At 56.6% G+C, this 25,450-nt stretch overlaps 1 protein-coding gene across 1 annotated transcript in view; it reads right to left on the bottom strand.

Annotated features, from left to right (window-relative positions):
* Positions 1-2,871: 2,871 nt before the first annotated feature.
* Positions 2,872-25,450, bottom strand: part of PLXND1 (plexin D1) — a 40,251-nt gene continuing 17,672 nt past the window's right edge. Inside the window, exons 6-36 of the mRNA XM_084765183.1 lie at positions 24,340-24,517; positions 24,132-24,240; positions 23,708-23,810; positions 19,416-19,520; positions 17,237-17,326; positions 16,936-17,029; positions 16,347-16,501; positions 15,699-15,850; positions 15,056-15,155; positions 14,834-14,973; positions 14,396-14,563; positions 14,224-14,314; positions 13,758-14,015; positions 13,514-13,663; positions 12,839-12,953; positions 12,091-12,198; positions 11,890-12,002; positions 11,204-11,308; positions 10,711-10,841; positions 10,290-10,488; positions 8,657-8,803; positions 8,397-8,553; positions 7,878-7,981; positions 7,731-7,794; positions 7,280-7,314; positions 6,955-7,059; positions 6,491-6,654; positions 5,525-5,672; positions 4,619-4,759; positions 4,045-4,119; positions 2,872-3,906 (exon numbers count right to left, since the gene is read on the bottom strand). Coding sequence (XP_084621309.1) covers positions 3,790-3,906; positions 4,045-4,119; positions 4,619-4,759; positions 5,525-5,672; positions 6,491-6,654; positions 6,955-7,059; positions 7,280-7,314; positions 7,731-7,794; positions 7,878-7,981; positions 8,397-8,553; positions 8,657-8,803; positions 10,290-10,488; positions 10,711-10,841; positions 11,204-11,308; positions 11,890-12,002; positions 12,091-12,198; positions 12,839-12,953; positions 13,514-13,663; positions 13,758-14,015; positions 14,224-14,314; positions 14,396-14,563; positions 14,834-14,973; positions 15,056-15,155; positions 15,699-15,850; positions 16,347-16,501; positions 16,936-17,029; positions 17,237-17,326; positions 19,416-19,520; positions 23,708-23,810; positions 24,132-24,240; positions 24,340-24,517 — 3,921 coding nt within the window. The 3' untranslated portion in view covers positions 2,872-3,789. The remainder of the gene's footprint in view (positions 3,907-4,044; positions 4,120-4,618; positions 4,760-5,524; positions 5,673-6,490; positions 6,655-6,954; positions 7,060-7,279; positions 7,315-7,730; positions 7,795-7,877; positions 7,982-8,396; positions 8,554-8,656; positions 8,804-10,289; positions 10,489-10,710; positions 10,842-11,203; positions 11,309-11,889; positions 12,003-12,090; positions 12,199-12,838; positions 12,954-13,513; positions 13,664-13,757; positions 14,016-14,223; positions 14,315-14,395; positions 14,564-14,833; positions 14,974-15,055; positions 15,156-15,698; positions 15,851-16,346; positions 16,502-16,935; positions 17,030-17,236; positions 17,327-19,415; positions 19,521-23,707; positions 23,811-24,131; positions 24,241-24,339; positions 24,518-25,450) is intronic.

The raw sequence follows: 25,450 nt of genomic DNA, 5'->3' as shown, positions 1-25,450 counted from the left end.
CATCAGTGAGATCTGGGTTAGATTGAGACTGCCTCAGTGAGTAAGAAGTAAGCTATTGATTCTTGACATCAACCTTGGACCTGTAATGCACACCCTCCACACACATACTTACTCATATACACATGTGCCTACAGGCATGAAAACATACATCCATCCATACAGAGAGAGAGAGGGAGAGGGGGGGGAGAGGAAGAAGGAGAGAGGGGAGATGGAAGGGGGGGAGAGAGGGAGAGAAATGGGGGTGGGTGCAAAGAAGTGATTGAGAAAGACATCCCATGTCAACCTCTGGACACACATGCATGCACACACACATTGGAAGTTTTAATTTTTGAAGGTTCTTGTATTTTCTTAGACATCCCTCATGCTGTAGGGAAGCCCACACCACCCATTAAGTGACAACGCACCGAGGTCAGTCCTAAGCTTCCAGTCACTGCTGCCATGGGCATGCACCGCCTTCTAGCTCTCCCTACAGCTGTGTGGTAGAAAGGGACAATGTCCTCCTGACAAATGCCTGATCAAACTGCTTGCTGTTGCTCTTAGCAGCTGAATGTTGGAATGATGTGGCAGGACTCATAGCCAGGGTCACAGGAATGGGCTGCTGGCAGGCAGGCAGTACCATGAAGGGCAGGCATCACAAAGGATGGGCCCTGTGGCTTTAACTGCTCTGGCTGTAAGGAAAGGTCAAAGAACAGGAGGAGGTAGGGGCCCTAGGAGCATGGTAGACACATGCAGCCTGCCAGGGTTACCCTGTTGTAACAGATTAGGGAAGAGGTGAGGTGGTCTTCAATATAGAGGGTGAGGCCTAACGGTAGCCAGATAGACAGGAGGCAAAGATATGTCCACAGTTCTGGGTCGGCTTGGTGAGGTGGTAACATGGCAAGTTCCTGAGGTGAGGACGCTGCAAAGGCCGAGAGGGCGGCATGAAGGGACGGGCACATCTGAAGGGCATTCTCAATCGGGAGGATACCTGGGAAGGGTGCAGACAGCACCGGAGAAACTGAGTGCCCAGTATGGGGCTCGGGTCTCTCTGCTGTCCGCAGTTTCTCTCTAGAGCCCCACAGGAAGCTGTGTCTAGCTCTGCTGGCTCCCTGGGGTATCTATAATGTGCCTGTCAGCAGGCCCCGAGGGGCACCAGGCAGATGGCAGGCTGGCATTTGCCAAGCAGGAGCTGGGCTTTTGCCTCTCTTCCGGCATGGTGGAGCTTGAGGCTGGGGAGACAGCTATAGCCTCTTCCCTCTAAGAACTGGGGACCCATCAGCTCTGATCCAGTCACAGGGTGGGAATAAACCTCCCACCATCTTAAGAGACTTGGGAAATGGCACTCATCTGTGATGGTGCCCCCTACTCTGCGATGTCGACTTGAGAGTTCTCCATCCAGGTCCTTGCCTGGGTACCCATGGCTGCCAGGCATGTCTTTGGGGCCCCAGGCAAGGACCACAGAAAGTTCGTGGAAGTTGCCCACCTGGCAATGCTAGTTATCCTAGAAACTAGATCTGTGCATAGACCCCCTTTCTGAATGTCAGCCAGGGGCTGTATGTTAGTGAGATGTGTAACCAGACTGTGGAATATTTAATGACTTGAAAGATGTTCCTGACATATTGTTGCGCAACGGAAAAGTCAGGTTTCAGAATGGAGTGTGGATTGATCCACCCTCACACTGGGCCCCCCTCAGGCAAGGGTGCCCTGGCCCTGTGTGCGGCCAGCACCTTATGTGACTGTCCCTGTAAGCATGTGAGGCTTTTATTCTCCTGGGCTTTTTGTGGTTGTATTTTTTTTTCTTTCAAGGATTTGTGACTCCAGAATGGAGTCACACCTCATCAAAGAGAGAGGGGGAAAAAAAAAACCCAAACCCATCAAATCTGCCAATAATTGAAATAGCAAATCTGCTCCTTAATAAGAATTCTCAATATCAGAGATCTGAAAGATAAAGATGGCTTCTCCACCCGCAGCCTGCACAGGAGAGAGCTATTTTTGGAGCGAGAGGTTGTTCACTTTTTTTTGAGCTGGTGAATTCTAGGATGGGTCCTGGATTTTGCTGTTGGAAATTTTGGCTCTCTCTTGGCAAGCACAGTGGGGACTTTCCTTCTTGCGAGGGCCATCACCCAGGCTGGCTCTACCACACCCTGCTTCTGGGGACAATGTCATTGTCTCAGCCCTGAGGAACTGGCGCCTCAGGTGGGTCAGTGGGTGTCACCTGCTGTGGTCAGGTGCTGACTCTGCTGCAGGGAAGAGTACAGGCCACAGCTGGCCTTGGGGAACTGTTTCCTTGCCTGAAACATAGGGTGTATGTTCTTAGACCAGATGAGAGATTTAGGGCTCATACTCATGCGGATGAGCATTGTCAGTTCAGGACACCCTCCAGTTTGGAGGAGGAGACTTGCCTGGAGCAGTTTAGGCAGGGAGAAAAGGACCCAGCTGTTTGGCCTTCTTGGCTATGTGACCTCTTGAAACCCTTCAACCTCCTTGACATTGTTTCTACATTTACAAAATGAAGGGGGAAAAATCTGTTTCTCTTAGGTTTGATTAAAGACAAGGGGGCTGGGTGTGGCTCAGTGGAGCATGCATGCTTAAGCCAGAACAGGGCTCTGGGTTCCATGCCCAGCACAGCACAAATGTGAGGGGTGCCCACATGGAGGTCGCAGTATATGAGATAGTGACATCTTCCTAGGTGTCAGGGCTGTCCGTGGGGACACGTGTCCACAGGGTACAGCCTCGAACTCCTAGCAGACAGAGGGAGAGGTCTTCCCCCTAGGCTGTGTCTAAGGCAGGGTGTGAGGTCAGGCCCTGCACTTCCTCTGTGCCACCAGCAGCTCGAAGAGCTAGCCCTGTCTCCCCCCTCGGCCATCTCAGGACAAAGGCTGAAGCCCGTAGTAGGTTTTCCCGGCAGGCTTTATTATAAAGAATGTTCCAGAGCCCCAGCCTTCCCCTCCAGCCCAGCCCCTTTGGGCTCTGAGCCAGTCCCAGCAGCTATGGAGGGCAGCCTGTCTGGGGACAGATGAGTATTTTCTGTCCCCTGGAACAGTCATTTTCCAGTGTTGCACCGGGAGCCCCTGGGGATCTGCACAAGTGGCAGCTATTCACAGTTGGTGCATCATAAGGTTTTTTTTTTTTTAATATATAAAAGATTTTTTTTCTTAAAAAAAAAAAAAGACAAAAAGTGGTGCTTTTTCGAAACACTTCCAGGAAGATTGAGTAGTCCAGCTACAGCGCTGCATCCTCACCTTTCCCGGGGACCAGGAACCCCCAGCCTGTCCCCTTGTCTCCATCATTCTGTGGGCAATGGGCACTGCCCATGCTGCCGCTGGCCAATGGAACAACAAACATCTGACCCTGCTTAGAACTACTGGTGGCCAGGGTCCCCCCCTCTGGATGAGGGGCACCAATCAATTGCAGGCTCCCCTCTGCCAGGTGGATGAGGTAGATCTGGGATGTGGCCACCTCTCCCAATGTGTGCTGAGCAGCCTGAAACAGAGTGAGCAGGCAGGCGTGGTCCAGGCTGTCCTGGTTGCCAGGGAAAGTCTTATCGGGGACTGGCATCGGTATTCAAGGCCCTTCATCCCAGCCAGAGTCAAGTCTGGGACAGGTGGAGGGGACAGAGATGCCCCCAGGGAACAAGGCTGAGAACTCTGCAGCCAAGCGCGAAGAGGCCAGTGTCCTCCCTCCTATCCCAGCAGGCTCCTCTTTGTCAGTTCCCAGCCCACATACGAGGTGTGGGGAAGAAACCAAGTGGAGGGGCCAAGTGGCCTGTGCACCGCCTCCCTGGCCGTAGCTCCTGGTCACTCTTCTGTCTCAGGCCTCGCTGTAACACTCATAGATATTGTTTTCCATCAGAGCCACCACCTGCTCAAACTTGTGCTGTAGCTGGGTCCTTCGGGCAGTGGGGTTAGCCTCCAAGGCAGCCATGATCTGCGGGGAGGCACAGTGGGTCAGTGTTGTGCCTTAGAATCCTGGGAGGGCACCCAGTGACCTCATCAAAGCACCAGCACCCACCCCAGTGGGAAGTTCATTTTTATGGGGGCAAATCTTAGGAGGGAGAAAACTCACCTGTGGGCGATACCTCTTAGCATATTTATAGATCTCGGCCATGGCCACATTTGTGTTGAACTCATTCTGGTACTTCTACAGAGTTGGGGCAAGAAGTAAGGGGAGGGGAGGGGGGGTGTGTTTGTTTAAGGCAGCATTTCTCTGTGTAGTCCTGGGTAGACCAGGCTGGCCTTGAACTCGGAGATCTGCCTGCCTCTGCGTCCCGAGTGCTGGGATTAAAGGCACGCGCCACCGCCAGCCAGCGAAAGGGGAGGTTTAACTCTATAGGTGAGGATCCAGCCCATTTACTTCCCACAGCCCTGTTGATAGAGTTAACGCTCAGGCCCCTCCAACCTTGGGGGGCACATTGGCTTCCTGGACCCTTCCACCATTTCTGGAGTACACTCCACCCCATCCTTGGACTTTGGGGGAAAACAATTTAATGAAGGTGTAGACACAAGGAGGGAAACCGAAGGTGCCTCAAAATTCTTACTGTGCCTCCTGCCCCATCCTGAGGGGTGCTGGCTTTGGCCGCCCCTCCAAGGCCAAGGATACTGTTACTATCTCCTTGCCTGGGCCCCAAAGGCCCACCTACCCGAGACTCCTCAGCCAGGTGTGCGTTCATCTCCTGCTCGCTGAGAGGCGTCATGTCCTGGATTTGTTTGTAATAGCGCTGTACAATCTTCCGGTATTCCGGGATCTCCTTCGCGTATAGAAGCTTGTTGGTGGGTGAGTCCTGGGCAGGGAACAACCCCAGCGGTTGGGTAGCTGAAAGATGTGACTCGTCCCCACTGCCACCTAGAGAGCCTCGGTGGTCCGTGGCCATGGCTGAACAATCCCACTCATTGACACTTTGGACCAGGGACTCTTCTGACCCTCCCCCCCCCTCTTGCATGGAGGCCTTGTCCCACTATCCTGGGGCTGTCAGGATGGTGACCCCGCAGTGGGGACTTTCATTTAACAGGAAGAGCTCCTCGGCCGTGTGCCAGCAGTCCTCTGCTGCACACAGCCCCGCAGCCTGTCTTGTTTACACCCTTATTAGGGTGATAAGATTTGGTGGCTGAGATGGTTGGAAGCTGGTTCCCGGCTGCGGGGAATGGTTCCCACCCCGCACTGCCAACACCCCAAAAGCACCATGTGCTAAGTACGCTGGCAGCTCTTTGTTGTCACGGGATGCATGTGTGAAGTGGTGACATTTTCTTTCCCTTGTAGGCTCAGATTCCTGGGCCAGAGTCAGGGCCCTGCCCTCATCCTACACAGTGCCAGCCTAGCTATCAATCCCACGGGTGCCCATGGACTCAGACTTCTGGGCTACCTAGCCAGGTCGCCTCTCTTCTCAGAACCAGCATTTCCTCTGCCCCTGGCAGGCGCCCGTGGGGTTCTCTCTGGCCTGCCACTTGCTCTCTGCCCACTTTGAATGACCTTCACAGAGTTCAGGCAAGTGCTCTACCCCACCCCCTGCGCCCCAGCCCCTGCCTCAGGAGTAGGCAGGGTAGCTAACCTTGCCCAGCTGCAGGTCCGAGATGGAGCAGGCGTCGATAAAGGCCTGAGCGATGACAGACAAGCAGGCATCGATGTGGTCTGTCTTCTCTATGTCGAAGACAAACTGGGGGTTTTTTAAGATGTTCACCCAGAAGCGGAGAGGAAGGCTGTGGGACAGGGACATTGGGGGGTACAGGAGCTCAGTGGTGGGGGTACGGGGTGGGTGGAAGGAGGGGGCTGGGGAGGTAGACAATGCTGATTCTCACAGCTCCTGAGCCTCTGGGCACGCCACCCTTCCCCTGCCAGCTACAGGGCCACCACCACTCCCCCCAGCTCCCCCCTCCCCCCCCCAGAGCCTCCCTCCGCCTTGCACGCTAGACTCCTGGTTCTCATTAGAAACCCCCACCCTGCTGCCTGTGTCCGTGCTCCTCCCCCACTCAGTCTTGCACGCAGCAGGCAGGGCTGACTGTCCTCAGGAGGCCAGAGAGGGTTGGGGACAATCCCCTGCTCCGCCCTGCAGAGCTTTGAGGTGCCCTGCTCCCTGGATCAGGGAGAAAACTACGACTGAATTTGCACAGGCATTTCTCTGAGGGTCAGGCTGAGAGTTTGGGGACCTTGTTGGTAAGGTAGTATGTGACCCCCAAAAAGCTAAGATGGGGCTCAAAGGAGGCTCCGAACTGGGCGTGGGAGTCAGAGACACAGTGTGCACTGCCATTTCCCTTTGGGCCTGGATGGCTACTGCTCTACTGGCCTTCAGTTCCCTCTGCAGGATGGGAGGTGGAGGGTGGAGGGGGATGAGGGGTGGGCAAGCTCATAGGATGCTTTCTGGTTTTACACAAACTGCAGCCTAGAGAGTTAAGCCTCTCACCAGAGACCACAAGGTGGGGAAACGGCGGAGTAGGATCTGCTTATAGACAGGTAGCATCTAGGCCAGGCTCTGCATCTTGGTGCCCCACCCCACAGGGCCCCACCCCACGGTCACCACCTGTTGGTCTTCCAGATGTGCAGGGTGTCAGGGTCTGAGATGCCTCTCTTCTCTGCCTGCTCCTCTAGGAAGTCAAAGAAATACTTGACGGCCAGCGGGGGCTTGTCCTCTCGGATACTCAGGATGGCCTTGAATAGGTCATCCAGGAACTTCTGCAGTGTGCCCTGCGCGGAAGATGTGGGACGTCAGCCTAGTTTCGTGTCTTTGAGCCTCAAGATTCCTGACTGGGTTGTGTCAATGATGGCTTTCTTGGAGGGGTGGCGGTGCCCAGCAAGACCTTAGGGCATGATGGGGGGATTAGGGATCAGAGTGTGGCCTCTGCCTGTGTTGGCCTGAGTCTTGTGACCTGAGGATGTGAAAGTGCCCCCTGGGTCCTCTGCTGCCCAGTGGGTGGCGGAAAGAATACACAGACTTCTCCTGGGAGCACAGGGTCCTTCAGGGGTGGAGACAGAGGCCAGGCCCACCTTGGTGGACAGCAGGCGGGTCAGGTAGATTTCTGGCAATACTTTCTTGCGGTGGCTCTGTCTGTGGGACTTCTTAGGCTCGGCCAGCTCATCTGTAGGCAGCACCTACAAGGTGGACAGGGTTGGTACCCAACCCAGGCACCCTTCTCTGCTCTCCCATGGAAGTATGCCCTATGCTCCCGGGCACCAGGCCCACCTCTGCTCCCGCACCCACTCTGGCTTTTCCCAGGGCCTAGGAGCACTTTCCTGGAGGTTCAGGGAGGCAGAAAGCCAAAGCCACGCCCAGCAAAGCCTGCTCCCCAGGGCCCTGAGGCTGGGCACTCACCAAATGGAAATACTTTTCTGTGTCCAAGTCTTTCACTGCAAAAGGGAAACACACGATAAACAAATGAGGGGGGTGGGGAGGGTAACCCAAGTCAGTGGGGGAGAAAGAGGGGGTGGAGGGAGGGGAGAGGGAGAGGAAAAGAGAGAGGGAGAAAGCGGGAGAGAGGCAAAATCTGGCTCTCTTTCCACTTCAGAATGGACTTTGGGACACCCCCACACGCCCCCCATGATCTGGACCTGGGGCATGTAAGGGCATGGTTGGAAGGTTGGAGGCAGGGGTGTGGCCTGGAACCCAAAGGCCACGGGCAACCAGCTCAGACCTAGCCATGGCCCAGGCCTCTTGGAAGTGCAGCGTGGAGGTGGAGTGTACCCCCTCCCCACAAACAACCTCAGTTCCCTCCAGCTGCTCCCTCACACTCCACCTGGATCACTTCCTCAGCTACAAGCCCTACCTCTGCCCAGGGTGTTGTCCTTCTTGTCTGTGAGGCTCATGGCTAGGGAGGCGCCCTCAGGTATCTGACAGAGGAGAGGTGATGATGACGTTAGAGGTCAGAGGTTAAGGAGGAGAGGTGGTGGGGTGGCTGGGTCAGGTTAGGTACCTTGTAATGGGCCAGTGTGTTCAGTTTCTTACGGCCGTCCTCCACCACCGACGTGTCATCCAGGTCCCGAAGGACATAGCTCTGGGTGCTTGAGGCAAACCATTCTGGAGGAGAAAGGGGGCATCCGGGCTGAGGAAATGGTGGCCCCAGGGGCAGCCATTAGCCTGCACCACAGTGGGAGAAGCTGTCCATTCTCTTGGAATCAGAATCAAGGCCACACCCCTCTGGGAGCCCAGCTGTTCACCCTAACTGTCCAGAGTACAGGACAGGGCCTGGTGCACTGTGAATTTTAGGATTGGTTTCCGGTCACCAGTCTGAATGTGATTCCTACAAATCCTTCAAAACCCAACCCCAAAGCCCTCTTTGCCCCAAAGCCAATTTTTTAAATTGCTTTTTGCTGTTGCCCACAGCTACAGAAAAAGGGGATTCTTCCTCAGAGGGAACCCCAGGGTCACGACAAAGACAGGGGAAGAGGCTGCAGCGGCCAGCTGCCCGGGCATGGTGCCTGCCCTTGCTCACCGAGGTCCACGTCCTCCGCCCGAGGCCACTGTGAGTAGGGTACGTTTTTGCAGAAGGCTTCCAGGATCTTCTCCTTCACCTGCGTCAGCGTGTCGGTGTCCATGGCCCGCACGCTCAGTGAATCCATACCACAGCCTTGGAAGGACACGTTCAGGTTCTGCGGGAGACGGGGGTGTCGGCCGAGGGCCATGGTCATCATAAGGCCTGGTGGTCCAGCTAAGAACACCCACAAACGGACCAGTGCCCTGGCCCTGGCTCACCCGGGGCTTGGCCTCGATGTTCTCCCTCAGCAGCCACTCCTCATTGAGCGTGTAGCGGGCTTTGCCTGTGATGGCGTCGATGGAACCTTTGTTGATCTGCTGCTTGATGGCGCATAAGAGCAGGAAGAAGGGCTCCCCTACTGTCTCCTGTGAGCATTGAGGGTGAGGGACGGGGTCAGAACCTCAACATTCTCCCCGCTGTGTTCCAGCCTCCTGGCCTGTTGGCGTCCCCTCATACTCCTCTCCTGCAGATGCTGACACCCGCATCCCTTCCAGGGCATCTCCACTGCATCCCAGACCAGGGACCAGCCATCCTCACTGAGGCTCAGAGAAGGCAAGCACCCTGCCTGGTGATGCACAGGAGGGACAAGTAAAGCTGGCCTTGAACTGTGGATTCCCATGCTTGAGATGAAGCCTTTGTTACAAAGTCGGAGCCTGCCCTGGGGTCGGCTGAGGAGAAGCGGGACGGAGAAGAAGCCTCCAGGAAACCCAAGATGGATGCCTTTAGGAAGTATTGGCCCACCCAGACTTCACAGCCCACCTCCCGTTACAGCAGCTACCAGCACCGCAGCCTCAAGCTGACCCTCCCCATCACTCTAGGCTAGTGTCCAGCTGTTCCGTGGGTGGGGGTACAGAGCTACCCATGGCGAATAGGTTTGGAGGAAAAATTAAGTTCGTAATAACAACAGGCTGCTTTGGCAGCAGCAGCACCAAGGCAGCTGCCAGGCCTGCTTCCTGCTGTCGTGGTCTGGCCGGGACTCACCAGCACCCCACTGTCTGGCGGGGGGGAAGGCCAGGCTGAGGTCACCCATAGTGGCTAAGAGACCTGGGTCTACGGAGTCTGCAGTAGTCCCTGATGGCTCAGAATGTGGCGTCTCTTCTAGGCTCCCCATTTCTTTTCTACTCTCCCAGCAAGACCCAAGGGGCTCCTAGGCTGGGGCTGCTGCCTCACTTGACAAAATGAAATTGAGGTACAGAGAGGTTCTACCAAAGACCAGTCACAGACACAGTACAGTTAAGGCTTCAGTTATGGGTCCTATCCAGGCCTCTGCCTTTCTTGGGGGGAAAAAATGCCTATGTGACCCTTTGATGTCCGGACTGGCCTGACACCAGAGAGGGGCTCCGGCTGCCGAAAGCTCTGTGATAATCCTTCCTTCTGATCTCTGCCCACAACGTGCCCTATGTGCCCTACGTCTGGACTGCACTGTTGGTCCCACGTCCCCTTGCCCAACTCTTCCCACTGAATCCTCAGGGTCCAGGGTGTGTCACCTGCTCCGGGAAACCCTCTTGGCTTTTTCCAACCAATCACCAGCCAGACTCTGCTCTAAATACTTGAAGTTTTGTTTCTGTGTCCCTCCCCTAAGGACTGCAGGGACCTGATGGTCCTCTGAAGATCTCCCCTCCTCCCCCAACCCCACCCCCATCCCCCCACAGGAAGGCTTGAGGACCAAGGCCACAGGACAAGATCCCACCAGCTTCCAGTCTGCCCTGGGAATGCTGTGTGCCCCTGTGGCCAAGTTTCAGTTTCCCCACCTCTCCAAAGGGATCCCACCCCCACCCCCAGAAAGTGCAGACCTTAAGGAGGTCAGTCGTGCCGGTAGGGGCGGGGCTTCTGGGCAGAGAGGGGCCTCACCCTCAGGCAGCCATACATGCAGATGGACATCCAATTGGTGAGCATCTTTTCTACCACAGACTCGGTGCGTCGCAACATGAGCTTGGGGTTCTTGGCAGCTGAGGCGTCGATGAGATCCACCAGCAGCTCCTTCATGATGCTTGTGTAGTACTCCAGCTTGCCATGCAGTGCAATGGTTAGCAACGAGGCCAGGCTGCACCTGCAGGGACAGTGTCAGTCGGGCCAAGCCGCCGCCCTCCATGGCCAGAAGACTCCGCCTACACTGGGAGCCCACCTGGGGCAATGAGGACTTCGGAGCGGGGTGGGGGATGGGGTGGGGAGGGGGAGGAGCAGAGCCTGTGGGGTGGGCAGGTGGGGGGTTGATTCTCAGTGGGTGACAGCTGGGGACCCCTATGTCCCTGTGTCTCTTTTGTAGCCTGACCTGTCCCGCACAGCGAAGTCCTTCTGCTGCTCCAGGGCGTGGACAAAGATGATAAGGAAGTGTTTGTTGTTGAGCAGCGAGGAGAACAGGCTGATCCCCTCCTCCATGCTGGGCCGGCAGTGCTCAGGGATCTGTGGACGTGGAAGGAAACACCCGATGGTACGTGTCCCAGGAGGTCCCAGTACCCAGCGCTGGTTGCTTAGATGCCTCCCGGGCTGGGGCATTCACTACCGGGCACTGGTGTGTGCTTCCTAACTTCTACTGGAGAGTGGTAGAGTGACAAAGGGGCACTCAATGGGCAAGGATGGCTGTAGGCAACCGAGCATCCACTGTGTGCCATTTCCTCTCTGTAACCAGCATGAGGTCATATGCCCGTGCTCTCTGCCTCGCCTGAGGGGCCAGCACCCTGAAAGGCTGCCTCCCAGAAGGGCTTGACTACCTCCTAATAATTTGGATCACAGAGTGCATGGCCTCCTGGGGCCAGGATACTCACGTTCCACTCTCCCAGCAGTGGGTGGGTTTCCTGTGGTGGGGAACTGCCTTGGGAGTTGAGGGTCTGCGAGGGTAGCACATACCTCTCCTCATAGAGGGAAGAGCACTGCAGGAGGTGGCGGGGGGGGGGAGATAAACCAGTGTTTTAGTGCTTTTAGCATTGCAGGTTGCCTGGCACCTGGAGTTGCCCACACATGGAGGAGGGTGGCAGGGTCACATGGTGGCTGGAGACCCGGGGTTCCCTAGAGGGGTCAAGCAAGGGACCTGAGGCTCAGGGGCACGGGAGAGAGAGGCAGGCTGGCTTCTATGTTCTGAGGTTGAGGAAAGCTGCCGTGGGGGGTCTTGAAATGGTGGAGCCAGGTGCTTCCTTGGGCTATTGCACAAAAGACAGGAAGCCCACAGACCTGGACCACCAAGAGGAAAAAGAACTGTGGGGACTGAGAAGTCTGGCGGGGACCTGGGAAGAGTCCTTGCTCCCTGCTCAGCTCCCTCAGTGAGGAGAAAGGCAGGTCAACGTGGCGAGGCGGGCAGGACGGCAGTCTTTCATATAGAAAGCTAAGCATCAAGTAGGCAAAGAAAGTGGTGGAGACAAAAAAACCAAGACGGCTGTGGACAGGGGGGCAGGTTCCAAAGGTGCCTTAAACCAAACTCCCTGTGGTGACCAGGGCACGTTGGAGGGTGATGTACCTTGGGGAAGAAGGTACGAGTCACAAAGTGCTTGTACTCCAGGAAGGGGATGCCCTGGCTGCGGTTCAGCTCCTTGGTGAGGTCCGTCATGTCTGTCTGCAGCTCCGCAAAGCCTGTGGGACAGACCAGCAGCTGTGAGCGAGCGGGCGAGCGAGCGAACCTGCCCGGCCATGGGCAGCACCACCCAACGCTGGCACCCACCTTTGCGGATCTCCTCTCGGATCTGAGACTCCATCTCTTCCATCTGCAACAGTGTCTTCTGCCAGTAGCGCTCGGCCCGGCGGCTCTTGGTGCAGAAGACGAACAGGGCTGTGGGCAGCGGAGGGGCGGCTCAGGTCCCCAGGGCCCATGAGAAGGCACCAGTGGGCACCTGCTGTATGTAGGTTGTGGCTCTGGGTGGGGGGTGGGGGGGGGAGAATGGCTCGGCCCACTGGCCTTAGTGCCGCTGGGCAGGAGGCAAGCAGGTGTCCTTAGCCCTTCCGCTGTCTGTCCCTCCCTGACAACACAAGGCTTGGGGACCAGCCAGCAAGGAAAGCCTTGATGGCTTCTCTTAGAAAAAAGGAATGTGTCAAACAGCACTCATAAGGGGCTTTCTCTGGGTTAAGAATTATGAGAAATCTGGTTCTTCTGCCCTAACGTACAGGCTATTTCCCGAGACAAGTGTACCTTTGTCCACCCCAGCAGTGTAGGGGGGGGGGTGGGTCTCTGCTCTCTCTGCCATGTTGAGTACACTGCTTAAACACATCTCCCCTGAACCATCTTTCTTCGTTTGCCCCCCAAATTCCTCTGCCTTGCACCCAAAGCCTAAGCACAGAAGATCCTACTAACATCTACCATTTCCCTACCTGCCCCACCTCAGGGTGCCTAACTGTGCCCATGCCTTACCCACCGCCGTTCTCAGAGGGGTTCATATACGCCTTCCCGACTCCCCCAAGCACAGGCTACTTACCAACCACAGAGAGCAACAACAGGACGCTGCAAATGACGATGGACACCACAATGGCCGTCTCGCTGCCCCCCAGCTGCAGTGTGGCGATGGTCTGGTTGAAGTTCCCCACCTGGATCTGCACGCAGTAGGGGGCGGGGCGGCACATCAGGCTTTGCTAGAGCTACGGCTCAGCTCTTCTCACTGGCTGTGTGCCCACGGGCAAGCGACCTGACTGATTGGAGCCTCGCAGATAACAGATAACCACAGTGACCACTCGATCAATGAGGCAGTGCCCGATGCAGAGTCTGGGCCAGAGGCCAGTACAGGGCTGTGACGATGACCCCCTATGAAGGGAGGTCACAGAAAAGCTCATGGGGGTCTGGCTGCTGTCCTGTGGGAGCAGGTGACTCTGCAGGAGGTATGCAAGCAGAGGAAGTACAGAAAGGACCTACCCTCTGGCCTGTTCTTTGTTCTATTAGAAAATTCAACACAGAGACTGGCAGGCTACACTCTAGATGGGACACCAAAACCAACTTCTTTATAGCTTCCGGCACTAACCAATGACTTGGGCCTCAGTTTCCCCACCAGTCAAGGGTATAAAGCTCTGCTTTGCTAGCTGGAGTTATCGAATATGAGACCAGTGAGCTCTGTACCCAGAAGCCGGATCCGCCCACCTCCAGAGCCCCACCCACTCACTGTGATGGGCAGCTGTCCTTCAGCTGTGCCCAGCGACTCATTGACGGAGCAGTGGATGACCCTGTCTGAGATGATCTGGATGTCGCAGGATACCTGGCCAATCTTGATGTGGTACTCGTGGCTCTCGAGCCCCAGGCTGTCTTGCTCCTTCTGTGGGTGCAGATGGGATGCTGGGCTAGGGGGGAAGTTCCCAGGTCAGTTGGTCCCCTGCTTCCACTACCCATCCTCCCAGCTAGGTGCTCACGTGGATGACGAGGGTGAGCGGCTCCCCTGGGTGATGTTTGATCCACTTCTCCCTTTTGGCAGTGGAGAACTGTGGGTTGGGGAGGTAGTCCAGGCGGAAGCGGCTGCCGCGCTGCGCCTCTGCGGGGTCCAGCATCTCCTCAGCTGCCTCGTCCGCATAAGCCCGGCCATTGATGAAGAAGTCTATAGGTGCTGAAGTGTTGCTCAGGGCTCCAGGAGACGGGCAGGTGATGAGCGTGGAATTGAGAACCTTGCAGAACTGCAAGGCGAGGGTAGGATGAACCCGTGGGAGTGGAGAAATAAAGGGTGAGGGTAAAGGAGAGAGAGAGAGAGAGAGAGAGAGAGAGAGAGAGAGAGAGAGAGAGAGAGAGAGAGAAATGTTGAGGCAGACATAGGCAGGACCCTGGCTGAACACTATCATCTTACCCCCAACGCCCCCTCACACCCCCATCTACCCGTCCCCTTACGGTGGGCTCCCGGCCAATGTGGTGCACAGCCATCGATACGTTCTGTACCATGTGGAAACGCTCGCCAGCCACCGTGATGGTCCTGCCGCCACTGAGGGAACAGCGAGACCGGTCAGGCTCCCTGCAGCCTGGACAGTGAGACAGGGTGGCCGTGGGTGGCTGCCCATCTCACCTGACAGGGCTGCGGCCTGGCCTGATGCCTGTGATGACTGGGTTCTGCATGTACCAGAAGGTGAGGTTTCCACGCACGCAGCCCCGGCTCTCGAAGCGCACACACACAGGCACTGGAGTGGGCAGGGCACTCCGAGGCACGGTGCAGGTGATGCTGGTGGCTGTGCGCCTGGCGGGGATGGATGAGCGGGTGACGCAAGTGTGGCCCTTGCCGGTTGCTCACCCACTGTAGGTGCCCCAGCCTTGTCTTCTCTGATTTTGTACAACTTTTCCCTCCCACTGCCACACGCTGGCTTGGGTTATGCCCAGCTCAACCATCTCCTTCCTCATTCCCTCCTAGATCCACCCCAAGTCAAGAAAGGGCAGAGCAAGGCATGCTCAGCCGAGACCTAGGGGGTGCCACCCACCCCACAGCTGCCAGGCTGTGGGCATGGCTTACACAAGGTCCGTGCAGGGGTCCGTGTCGTTTACCAGGACCTGGAGCATGGAGCCCACATGGAGGTCACTACCATGAATGGTAATCCTTGTGCCCCCCGCCTTTGGACCCAGGGACGGCTCCAGTGAGTGGACCACGGGCAGCTGGGGAGAAGGAACAGAGTTAGGCTCTGGCTGCGGGCTTGCGGGGAGTGAGCTGGCTGGTGGGTGGAGGTGACCTACTTACCACATAGGAGAAGTGCTCCCTCGACCTGCCCTCCTTGGAGGCGTTCACGGTTACCACGTCTGAGAAGGCCCCTGTGGCGGGTCCCGTGGCGCACACAATCCTGAGGGCGGGCAGGCATGTGGGTAGAAGGTAAGCCACTATCGGTGTCTGCCCATGGCCTCTGCCTCCCGGTCACACTGGGGCCAGAATGGCCAAGCAACAATGCTCTCCATAGATGGTCACCATAGGGATGACCAAGGAGGGCATGCCACTCCACTGTCTCCCCCAGATCTGTGGCTCTGAGACAAGGCTAAGATCAGATGGCCTCTGATCACCAGGCAGTTTGCCCAGCTAGACTGGCTAGCCACCTGATGTCCTTATCTGCAAGCCTGGCTCAGAGCCTTTCAACAGGAAGCCCAGCTAATTTCCTGCTTGCACACAAGCCCTGGAGAGGGAGGCCCAGTTGCTGCACCCCGACCTTTATACCCCATCAGGGCCCCCTAAGCTTTACCACTAGCAAGTGGTTCTCACGAGAGCAAAGTCGATGTGGCAGGAGACAGAGCCCTGAGGGCTTCCCAGAAGAGGCAGACACAGTGAGAGGCCCAGTCATGGGTAGGGAGGGGGGGCCCGAGGGAGGATTAGGTTGGCAATGCCTAAAACTCACTCCTCTGAAACTGTGTATCTGTCAGGCAGGGGTTCACAGGCCACACCGCCAATCCACACTCCGTGCACCACATCACTGAGCCGGCGGCCCAGGTTCCTGCCTCGGATGGTCAGCAGGGTCCCGCCGTCCAAGGGGCCACTCAGAGGTTCAATCTGCCGGGGTAACAGGGAGAGTGACGGTCTGAGGCCCGGGTGTCCCTCTCACTGTCACATGTGCCCACAGGAAGTGGGGCCACACAGACCCTCTGCTCAGCAGAAGATGTTCAGAGGCCGGGGACAACTGGTCCCATGGGAGCCTGAAAGGGCCATGTGGCTCCTGGTGGCCATGCCAGATCACAGAATTCAGCATCTAAGCCAGAAGCTGATTGGCCTAGGGGTGGGCCCTTAGCCTAGGCTAAGCCAATCAGAATCCTTTCTTTGAGGTTTCCCCCCCTCCCCCTTAACTAAATCCAGCTGGTGAGTTCCTGGAATCCTCTACTATCCCCAAGACAAGAGGGTTGCTGGGTTGCTGTGAAAAATCAATGGACCAAAGCCCCAGCTTTCCTCCACCTACCGTGTCTGTCCCCCATTAAGACATTATCCACAGGAGGTGACCTATGAGCCAAGAGTGCTATGAGCACAGGTAACGCCTGGTGTAGTATATGCTTACCGCTCGGATCTCAGGGGCCGGGCAGGTGCCAGGGAGTGGCTGCAGGGGCCCTCTCAGACGACAGCCATCATTCCAAACACAAAGGTGCCCCAGGTCCTCACGGCCCAGGCACTGGGAACAGTCAGGGCTGCCCATAGCACAATTGTAGACAACAACTGTGGACACAGGACAGCCTACGGTGAGACAACTGTGGGGTGAGCACCTGTAAAGTGCCCCGTTTCTAGCCTCCAGCTTCTCCTCGTGGGGACCCTGTGTGGAGGCGCTCCCGACTCTCCCATTTTACAGACAAGGCTTATAGGGATTGGCTGGCTGAGTCCTGGTCAGTCTTGCAGTAAAGGTTTGTGGCCTCACGACACAGGGACAGCAGGGCTCAGAGAGAGAAGTAAGGTCCTAGGGTTACATGGTCATTGGTGTGAGGTGGGCCACAGCCAAGTGTCTCGGTGAACACTGGTCACCGAGGCGAGCCACAGCAGAGGGGCTAGGCCGAGTGTCTCGGGAACACTGGGCACCTATGGGTTATGATGTTTGTGGCTGCCAGTGAGCCCCCACAGCTGGGCCTCTCCCATTGTGGGACAGGTGGGACACTCACCTGTCATCGGGTTAGGGCTGTCTAGGAATCGGTCTGGCGGCCCCTTCAGTTTCAGGCTCAGGGGAAACACCTGGCTCTTCTGGGTTGTGTGTAGCTGCAAAGTGAGGAAAAGTGTGAGGGGCACGGGGTAGGGTCGGGGTTTCCCGTTGGGGGCAATGATGCCACCAAGGTGGATGAGGGCGGTGAAAGGGGGGGTTGGGGGTGAGGAGAATGAGCAGAGGCAAGTAGGGTGAGGAGGAGTAGAGGCGGAGTGGGCCTCTCATGTGTCCTGCCGGGGTCATGCCAGGGTCATGCCACGTACCACCACTTGGTTGCAGCGCACCAGTGAGTCATTCACCCACACAGCCTCGAAGCTCTCTTCCAGCCCAAAGCTGCACTCCAGGGCGATACCCTGCAGACACAAGGGCAGAGGAGCCTCACAACACCCATCCCCCCATACCTCCATCAGAATGCGGCAGCCACTGCCCTCACAGGTGGGCTAGGGACCCCACCAGGTTTCTGCCCACAGAATCCCCTTCCTGGCCATCATGTCAGGGATTGCACAGATGCTGAGGACACTGGCCCATGACTGACAGCTTCACCCCCCCCCCCCCCCAGCGGCCTGGACCAGTTCCTGATGCCCCAGTTCCAAGAGACTTTGCCTGATCCTTGGAGTGAGTCCCTGGTCTCACCCTGCAGAGCTAAACCCTAGATTCTCCGTCAGCTCCCATGTGGCATGTGCCAGGCCTGGTGGGGTCTTCTTTTGACCACCAATTTGCACCACCACAGTGTCCAAATTCCAGTTGCAGAACTTTTCGTAGGCCCCTAAGGGCCCCTTGGATCAGGACACCCCCACACTCAGTCCTACTCTCAGCACTAAGGGGGTACGCACTGAGGATACACAATATCCTCCTACTCCCAGAATCTGCCCTGCTCTGATGGTCAAGTGTCCCGTTTGCTGGCTCAGGCTGTTTCCACTTGTCTCCTCACCCACTGCTGAAAGTCTTAGCTGACTGCAGGGCCCTTTATATATCCCTAAGACCAGCAGAAGTTAGTGGAAAGCTCGCATTCAACCTCACTTAGGCCTAGCTTTAAATCCTGCCTTTACTTGTTCACTGTGTGGCCTCGGGCAGGTTGCTCTGTCTCTCTGAGCCTTGATTTTCTTAACTATATTATGTGCAAAGGTCTGCCAGGGAAAGTAAAGATCCTGTGTTTTAGTGGCTTACATACACAGGGGTTTAAATGTGTGCTTTCTATGCATGGTATACAGGAGGTGCTCAATAAATGTTAACACATTAAGCTAGGCCGAACTCCTCAGTCTCATCTTGCTCCATCAACAGTTATATATCAATAAATATTTGTTGAGTAACAATCTTGAGTTTCATGTGTCAGGCCAAGCCCCCAGCAGCCATGTGCCAGTATTTCCTGTTTACACCCCTGCTGTTGGTAGATATGACACCCTGAGAAGAGAGCAGGTCAACTTCTTCTTCCTGGGGTCCTAGCTAGAAGTCAACACAGGAAAGAGGCTGCTGACAGGGCCAAATGCTGGCTCTGTTCCCCATGTGCAGAGTTGGAGGTGGGTCCCCTCCCCAAGGGCATGTCAGAGCAGCCCGAAAGCAGGGCCGCCCCGTGTCCAGGTCCCAGTCCTGACCCCCAGGTGACTTAGAAGTATGGTCAGGGTGAGGCTGGCGGACAGGGGGCATGGGGCAGGGATTTCTGTGGATGGTAAAGAGCAGAGAATTCGCCAAAAGTGCCACACAGCTGGAGATAATCAGCCAGATTGGGCCTAGAGCCTCCCCACCCTGCTCCTGCCATCCACAGGGCCCTGGCAGGGTAGGCCTCTGCATGGAGGGCAGCTCCACTCTGACTCGCAAGAGCTCCTACCCTATAAGAGGCTCCCTGACACATCCCAGATGCCTGGCACGTGGCCCCCACGTGTGACAACCGTCACGGGCCTCAGCTCCCGCGTGGCAGTGACAGATGGCATGTCCCAGGAATTAGGGAGGCTGGCATCCTTCCAAAACTCATCAACCCCCTCCCCCCCACCACCACATTCCTCTCAGGGGGGTGGCCAGAGATGGCCCACATCCCTTCTCCCAGCACCAGCACCACTTCCTCCCTCCATGTCCTCTCTAGACCATGGGAATTAGGGGAGTGGCCAATTATGGCCATCCCAGAGAAAGACATGGGAGCCTTGAACTTGGCCAGTATGGTCCACAGCTCTCGGAGCACCCAGGGTCTTGCTCAGTCTGGGCAGGGCAGGCAGAGCCCACATGGACCTCATCTACCCATGGACTGTGGTGCCAGGCAGGGGGGCTGGGCCACTATGTCAGGGAGCCCCAGGGCAGGAGGACTGGGGCCTGGGCCAGGGTTCCCTTGGCAGCTGCTGGCTGCCTGCTGTCCCCCATCAGCCTTGTCTTCCCGCTCCAAGTCTTCTACAGCTAGAGAGAAAAGCTGGGACAGTCTGAGGCCCACACAGAACCTGCTCAGCCTCTACTTACTTGGAAGAAGGTGGCCCTAGTCAGAGGCACCAGGATATTTTGGGAGCCACCGGTGGGCACGGGTGCCAGGGGCGAGGGCAGGATCTGGGGGCAGTCTTGAGGGCTCTGCAGACCAAACACAGGAAGGGGTCAAATAAGATGTTTCAGAGCCCCCCCTCCCCAATAGACATTCCTGTGTCCCCAGGATGCCAGCAGCCTCCATAGCAGCTCCTGCAGCCCCACTTTCCAGATGGGGAAACAGAGGTAGAGGGAAAATGTTCCATTTAGGTGGAATCTGCCCCCTTGATGTGCTGCTCAGACCCAGAGTGCCTGGGTGTTGGTGGGTGGCGGGCTCTCGGTGGTGGCTAGGGTCTTTGGGACTCAACCCTCCAAGACACATAACTCTGGGCCAGGCCTGGGATAGAAATTGCAGCTCCCAGGGACCACACCCCACTGTACAGAAGAGCCTAGGGCAGGGGAGGGGCGGAGAAGGTGAGGGCTGTGAGTATTCCCTCTCTACATCCCTCAGCAGGATAGTGGGGACCGAATCTGTGCTGGAGCTTCGCCGTCCTACCTACTGGCATCTCAACATCCAACCTAAGGAGGCCAGAAATCACAGGCCCAAGGGCAGCCACATACCCTGGGGGCCACCATGACCCTCTAGCCAGGGAACCCCTGGTCACCTGTGGCCGGGCAAAGATTAGGGGTTAGGACATTTCTGTGTACAGGAGATCACAGCCCCCTTCTCCTGGGATACTGGTTTTCCTCTGTTCCTTCCTCTCCTCCCCCTTCTCTCCCCGTCCCACACCTCTCTTTGGAGACAAGGACTCACTCTGTTCTTCAGACAGACTGGCTTCAAGTACTGGGGTCACACATGTGTACCACCACTCTCATTAGCAACTCTGGCTCACTCCTCCGCCCCTATGTGATTGCCACATGGCCCAAGCCGACCTCAAATTTGCCTTTTCCTGCTTTAGCCTCCCTGGTGCCTTAGATTACAGGTGGGCAGTCATGGGACATTTCATCTTATTATTAGCTCCTAATCACACAGGGGACATTCCCCTTGGGAGGATCCCTACCAAACCAGACCCTGAGAGGCTGCCAGTGAAAAGGAAGAACAGTGGCACCATGCTTAAGTGACCTCACCATGTGCCAGGACCCTTCTAGCCCGAGAGCCCTATTCCTATTTTAAAGACAGCAAAGCAGCTTGTCCTTACAGTGAACATGCGGGGTCACCTGAGAGTCACCTGTTCCCGTTGACCTTCTAACTGAGACCACCGAGGTGTGTAGAGTCAGTCACTCTATGGGAAGCAAGGGGGGCGGGTATGTGTGTGGCTAGGCTGAGTCCTGACCTCCCTCCAAAACCCCACAGTTGTATCAATGCTCTCTCAGATCTACCTGCAGCCTCCCGGTCCCAGCCATCTGCCTCTGAGTCTGGCCTGGCCTTTGAGGCCGGCCCTCAATAGGTCTGTGCTGAGGAGACTGACCTGGCCTAAGTGAACCACCTCGGCAGCAGACCTGGGTCCTGTAACCAACCTCAACACTACAACTCCCATGGAATGAGGAAGGACACTGTCCAGCTTCCTAGACTGGGCAGGAGCGGTCCCCAACCAGCCTAGCTGCTGAAAGCACCTTGGCACTAAGAATAAAGAGCCTGTCTGACTGCGCATGGCATCTCCCAGAAGGTTGGGAAGCCCATGATGCCACCACTGAACTCCTGGATCCAGTGGCGCCTGAAGGTGACTGAAGCTCACTAGTACTGGCTGCTTAACGCCAAAGACCAGAAGACCCCAGTCTGGGCTTTTCCTTTTTGGGCCTTCTTTTCCTGTTTCCACCCAGGCCGTCCGATCGCCTCTAGGCCTCAGATGGCTTGTCCCATTGGCTGATCAACCTGCAGGCTTAGGAACCAACTCTTGTGGATGACTGAACCTAGGGCAGGGATGGGTAGGCAGGGAGAGGGAGAGGTCAGGAGCTACCACCATGGCGGTGTACGCAGAGCCTGCTCTAGTTCACGTAAGTTAGCACAGAGTCTCTGCTCACCTAGCTGGAACTGCCAGGGAACAAAATGGCCAGGCTCTCAAACCTGCTATTGGGAAAAATGGAACTGCAGGGGTGCCCAGAACTCCTATAGCATCTCCAAGCTCAAGAGGTCAAGTCCTGGCATCCCAACCCAGCAAGTACCAAAGGACCCAGTGACCGGGGTCCCCTGGCCTGCTGCCACTCGCTGTGGCCCAGCTCACAGTCCACGATGGTGTCAATACCCACCAAAACACTCTGCCACTGGCTGCAGCACTGTGCCACCCTATGGTTTGGAGGACGCCAGGCTCTCATCCAGATACCACAAACCACCTGTTTCCAAAGCCTGACAGCACTGCCTGGGAGCATCGCGCTCCTCTCCGAGAGACAACCCCAGCCCCGGAACACCTGGCACCTGGCTGCCTCTTCTCATCCAAGCCGAGAGGCAGCCCTAGCCCTCCTGTGGGGGCCACTGGGACCACGCACACATGGCTGCAAGCACATCCTTTAGCGCCTCCCTTCCAGGGGCCAGGGACCCAGGAGGACATGCAGACCCTCTGCCTGCCGTCTGCCTGGGAGGCCTGGCGCCTCCACAGCTAACTGGCACTTAATTAAATGCCAAGTCGAGCACTGGTTCAGAGCCTTGCACAGGCTGCGGTGAAGCTGCCTCTTCTCCTGCCAGATTACAGTTAATACTCTACGACAGCCCCTCGGGGGCCAGCCCACTCCTGCCCCGAGGGAGAACTACAGACCTGGGGAGAACAGGCTGACTGCCAGCGTCAGACGCACCTTCCAGCTGGTGAGCTCCTATGCAGATGTCAAGACCTCACACAAAAGTCCTCTTAAAGAGACATCTTTCCTGGTCACCCCTGCACAGTAGCCACCAGCTTCTAAAGTCATCTATGTGCCACATGTAGGGCCGGTGCCTCCTGGAGTAACTCCAGACCTCTATGCTAGTCCTTGAGGTAGGCCTCACTTTACACAGGGAGAAAGATTCAGAGCGGATCAGTAGCTTGCCTGGTATCCCACAGCCACAAGTCAAAGCTAAAGCTTGTGGCCTGTGGTGGGAAAAACAGAACTACATCTAACTGGCTTTCCCTCAGCGCTTAGCACAGACTCAAGTATACAGCAAGCACTCAGCAAGTGCTGATGGGCTCTGAGGAGGTCCCCCTAGCCTTCAGGGTTGGTAATGGAGGAGGCAGGTACAAGAGACACTTCTAGCTTCCGGAAGTCACCAAGTCTCTGCTGTGTATGAAGCTTAGGGTTGTGGGTGAGGAAGTGCCACAACCCAGATGTCCCCCAAGCCCAGAACCATGGGGATGATAGGCCTAGACTATATCCCAACACCCCATGCGTTCCTCAATACGGCCACAGGTCACCCCAGGGGCCAAAAGAGACCTCTCAGGGTGCGCAGCCCTGACATGATGCAAGGCAGGGCACGGCTGGGGCCAAGGCGCTGCTGTTCACCTGCCAGGGTCTGGGAATTTCATGTGTGATCCCTGAGAGAGAGAGGAGCCTTCCAGGACAAAGGTGACACACCATGGGAACTGAGACAGGGGCCTTAGCACCCAATCCTGGATTTCAAAGAAAGCCAAGAGGAGATTTGGGTCCAAGGCCCAAGTCTTACCGCCTCCCAGGTAGGTGGCCTTGGACAAGTCACCTCCTCTCAAAGCTAGAGGGACAAAGGCCCCAAGTGTCTGAGAAACTGAAAACCCAGGATGACACTGTTCCACCCTCGGCATCAGCTATGGGTGGAAGCCGTCAGCTTGCACACTGAGCAGCCTGGCTCAGGCTTTCCAGGAGGCCATGATGTAACCTGAAGTGTTGCCTCTAAGAACTGGACTTCCGGGCCAGGTGTGGTAGCTCATGCTTTTAATCCCCAGCACTCGGGAGGCAGAGGCAGGCGGATCGCTGTGAACTCAAGGCCAGCCTGGTCTATAAAGTGAGTCCAGGAGAGTCAAGGCTGCACAGAGAAACCCTATCTCAAAAAAAAAAAAACAAAAAAAAAAAACCCCAATAAATAAATAAAACCAAACTGGACTTCCTGGAGTAACCCAGGAAGATTCAAAGGCGGGGGTGGGGGTGGGGGTGGGGGACAAAAACAACCAGCTTGTCCAGCCACCAGGGACTGGTTAGATGTGCCGTAATGAAGGTGTCCCCACACACACCCGGCTGGTAGTACAATGCCAAAGACAACGCCAGGACAAAGAAATGCTCTCAACAGGGTAACTTTAAAACCAGGGAGACTCGGGGTACTAAAGCCATGGGTGTTGGGGTATGCCCAAGGCAAGGCTTACCGTGGGGTTTGGTGAGCTCTCGCACCAAGACTGGTTGGAGACACACGAGTGCTTCTGGGTGCACCAGAAGCAAGGCCACTGTGTCGACAGGCAGCTGGTACAGCTGGAAGACAAGGGAGGCCCTCAGATTCCTGACGCCTGCCCTCAGCTGGGCCCCAGGAGGCTGACGTCTTGGAGAAAGGGAACAGGTAGGGGCCATCCTGTAAAGTAGTGAGCTTCCCACTGTGAGAGGTATGCGAGGAAGAAACAGGTGGAGTCTTCAGTTCCCTCTGCCTCTACAGGACTAGTGTCAGCTTGCAGGGCCTGGCTGGTCAAGGCTTGCTATAAGCAAGGGAAAGATGTGGGGGTCCTGTCTGGTATATGTACCAGACTCTGCAGCTGTTCTCCAAGCTGGGGCCTGTTCCTCCTCCCATTGCCCACTCACGCTGCATGGGGGTAAACTTGTCCAATTCGGCTGCAGTCGTAGATGGTGAAATTGGCCGAGACGATGTTGTGTCCTTTGACCCTTACAGACATCTCAACCGTCACGTGATCTGGAAAATGATCAGGGGTACAACAAAAGTCTTCGTCCACACCTGATGCTGGGATGTCAGGGCCCCGCCTTTGGGCTGGCAGCACAGCCAGGCACTCACCTTGGCCAGCAGGAAAGGATGGAAACTGGGCCCTGGGCAGGAGGTTGCAGTAGGCGATCTGATGGTCATAGGCAGGGCCAGGTACCCGGGCCACCGTTCGGACGCCGTTTCCGTAGTCACAAGCCATCTCCATACCGCTGAGGCTGGGCAGGCTACCTGAGATCTGCAAGATCATACCCTAGGGGAGAGACACCCTCAGGTAAGGCCCAGGCCACGCCCCTTACAGACCCTATTGCAAAGGCCTCTGTTTGATCTGTCCCTGGGGGGAGGGGGGGAAGGGTTGCCTTGAGGGAATTCAAGGCTCTGTTGTAAGTAACCCTGGGGCCTTAGTTTCCCCATTTGAGCCTCCTCATCTCAGACGTCGCAAAGGCTCTGTCAAGCAGGTGGTGTGGCGTAGCCTGCAATTCCAGCCCTTGGGAAGCTGAGGCAGGAGGCTTGCCACAAGTTCAAGGCCAGACAGGGCTACGGTGTGAGGCATTCTCAAAAACAGAAGGCTTCTGCGGCACACGGCTGCTACGGCCTCACTCCCCACACCCAGACACTTGGCCCTCGCTCCCTTCTCAGGGCCTTTGGATTGTAGTTCCCTATCAGGCTCTTCCTCCTCATGCTCACTCAACTCCCTCCTCAGACCAAAGCTGGTCTGCACTGTTTTCCTGCCTACCCTTGAGCCCACCCCACTCTCTAGTCTGCATACAGTAGCACCCCTACATTTTACTTGTCTTATTCTCTCCCTCCAAGGCACAACAGCTCCTCCCAGGCCAAGGCTCTGTCTCCCAAGTATGAACATGCATAGCCCCCAATAGGTGCGCAATACGACGCGGATAGACACACGGGGACGAATGACCGTGTTTGCCTCAGGCTGGCCAGGAACAGCGCCAGGGAGGGACGGGTGTGACTAGTGGAGCAGACTGGCTGGACTACTACTGGGAACCCTCAGGGTGACACAGAAGGTCTCTCTTCTCACAGGAGTCAGTGAGGAGGGAGCTGGGAGGGACCCAGGCTGCTGGGCCACCTACCATGCTGCAGGCATGGCTTTTCTGTCCCTAGCCACCACCCCTGTCTGCCCCATTGTCAGGGATAGGCCATGACCGGCAGCACCCCCAGGAGGAAG

Source organism: Acomys minous (assembly GCF_964271855.1).
Source record: "Acomys minous genome assembly, chromosome: 17".
Lineage (NCBI taxonomy): Eukaryota > Metazoa > Chordata > Mammalia > Rodentia > Muridae > Acomys > Acomys minous.
This window is presented reverse-complemented; position numbering and strand designations above follow the sequence as displayed.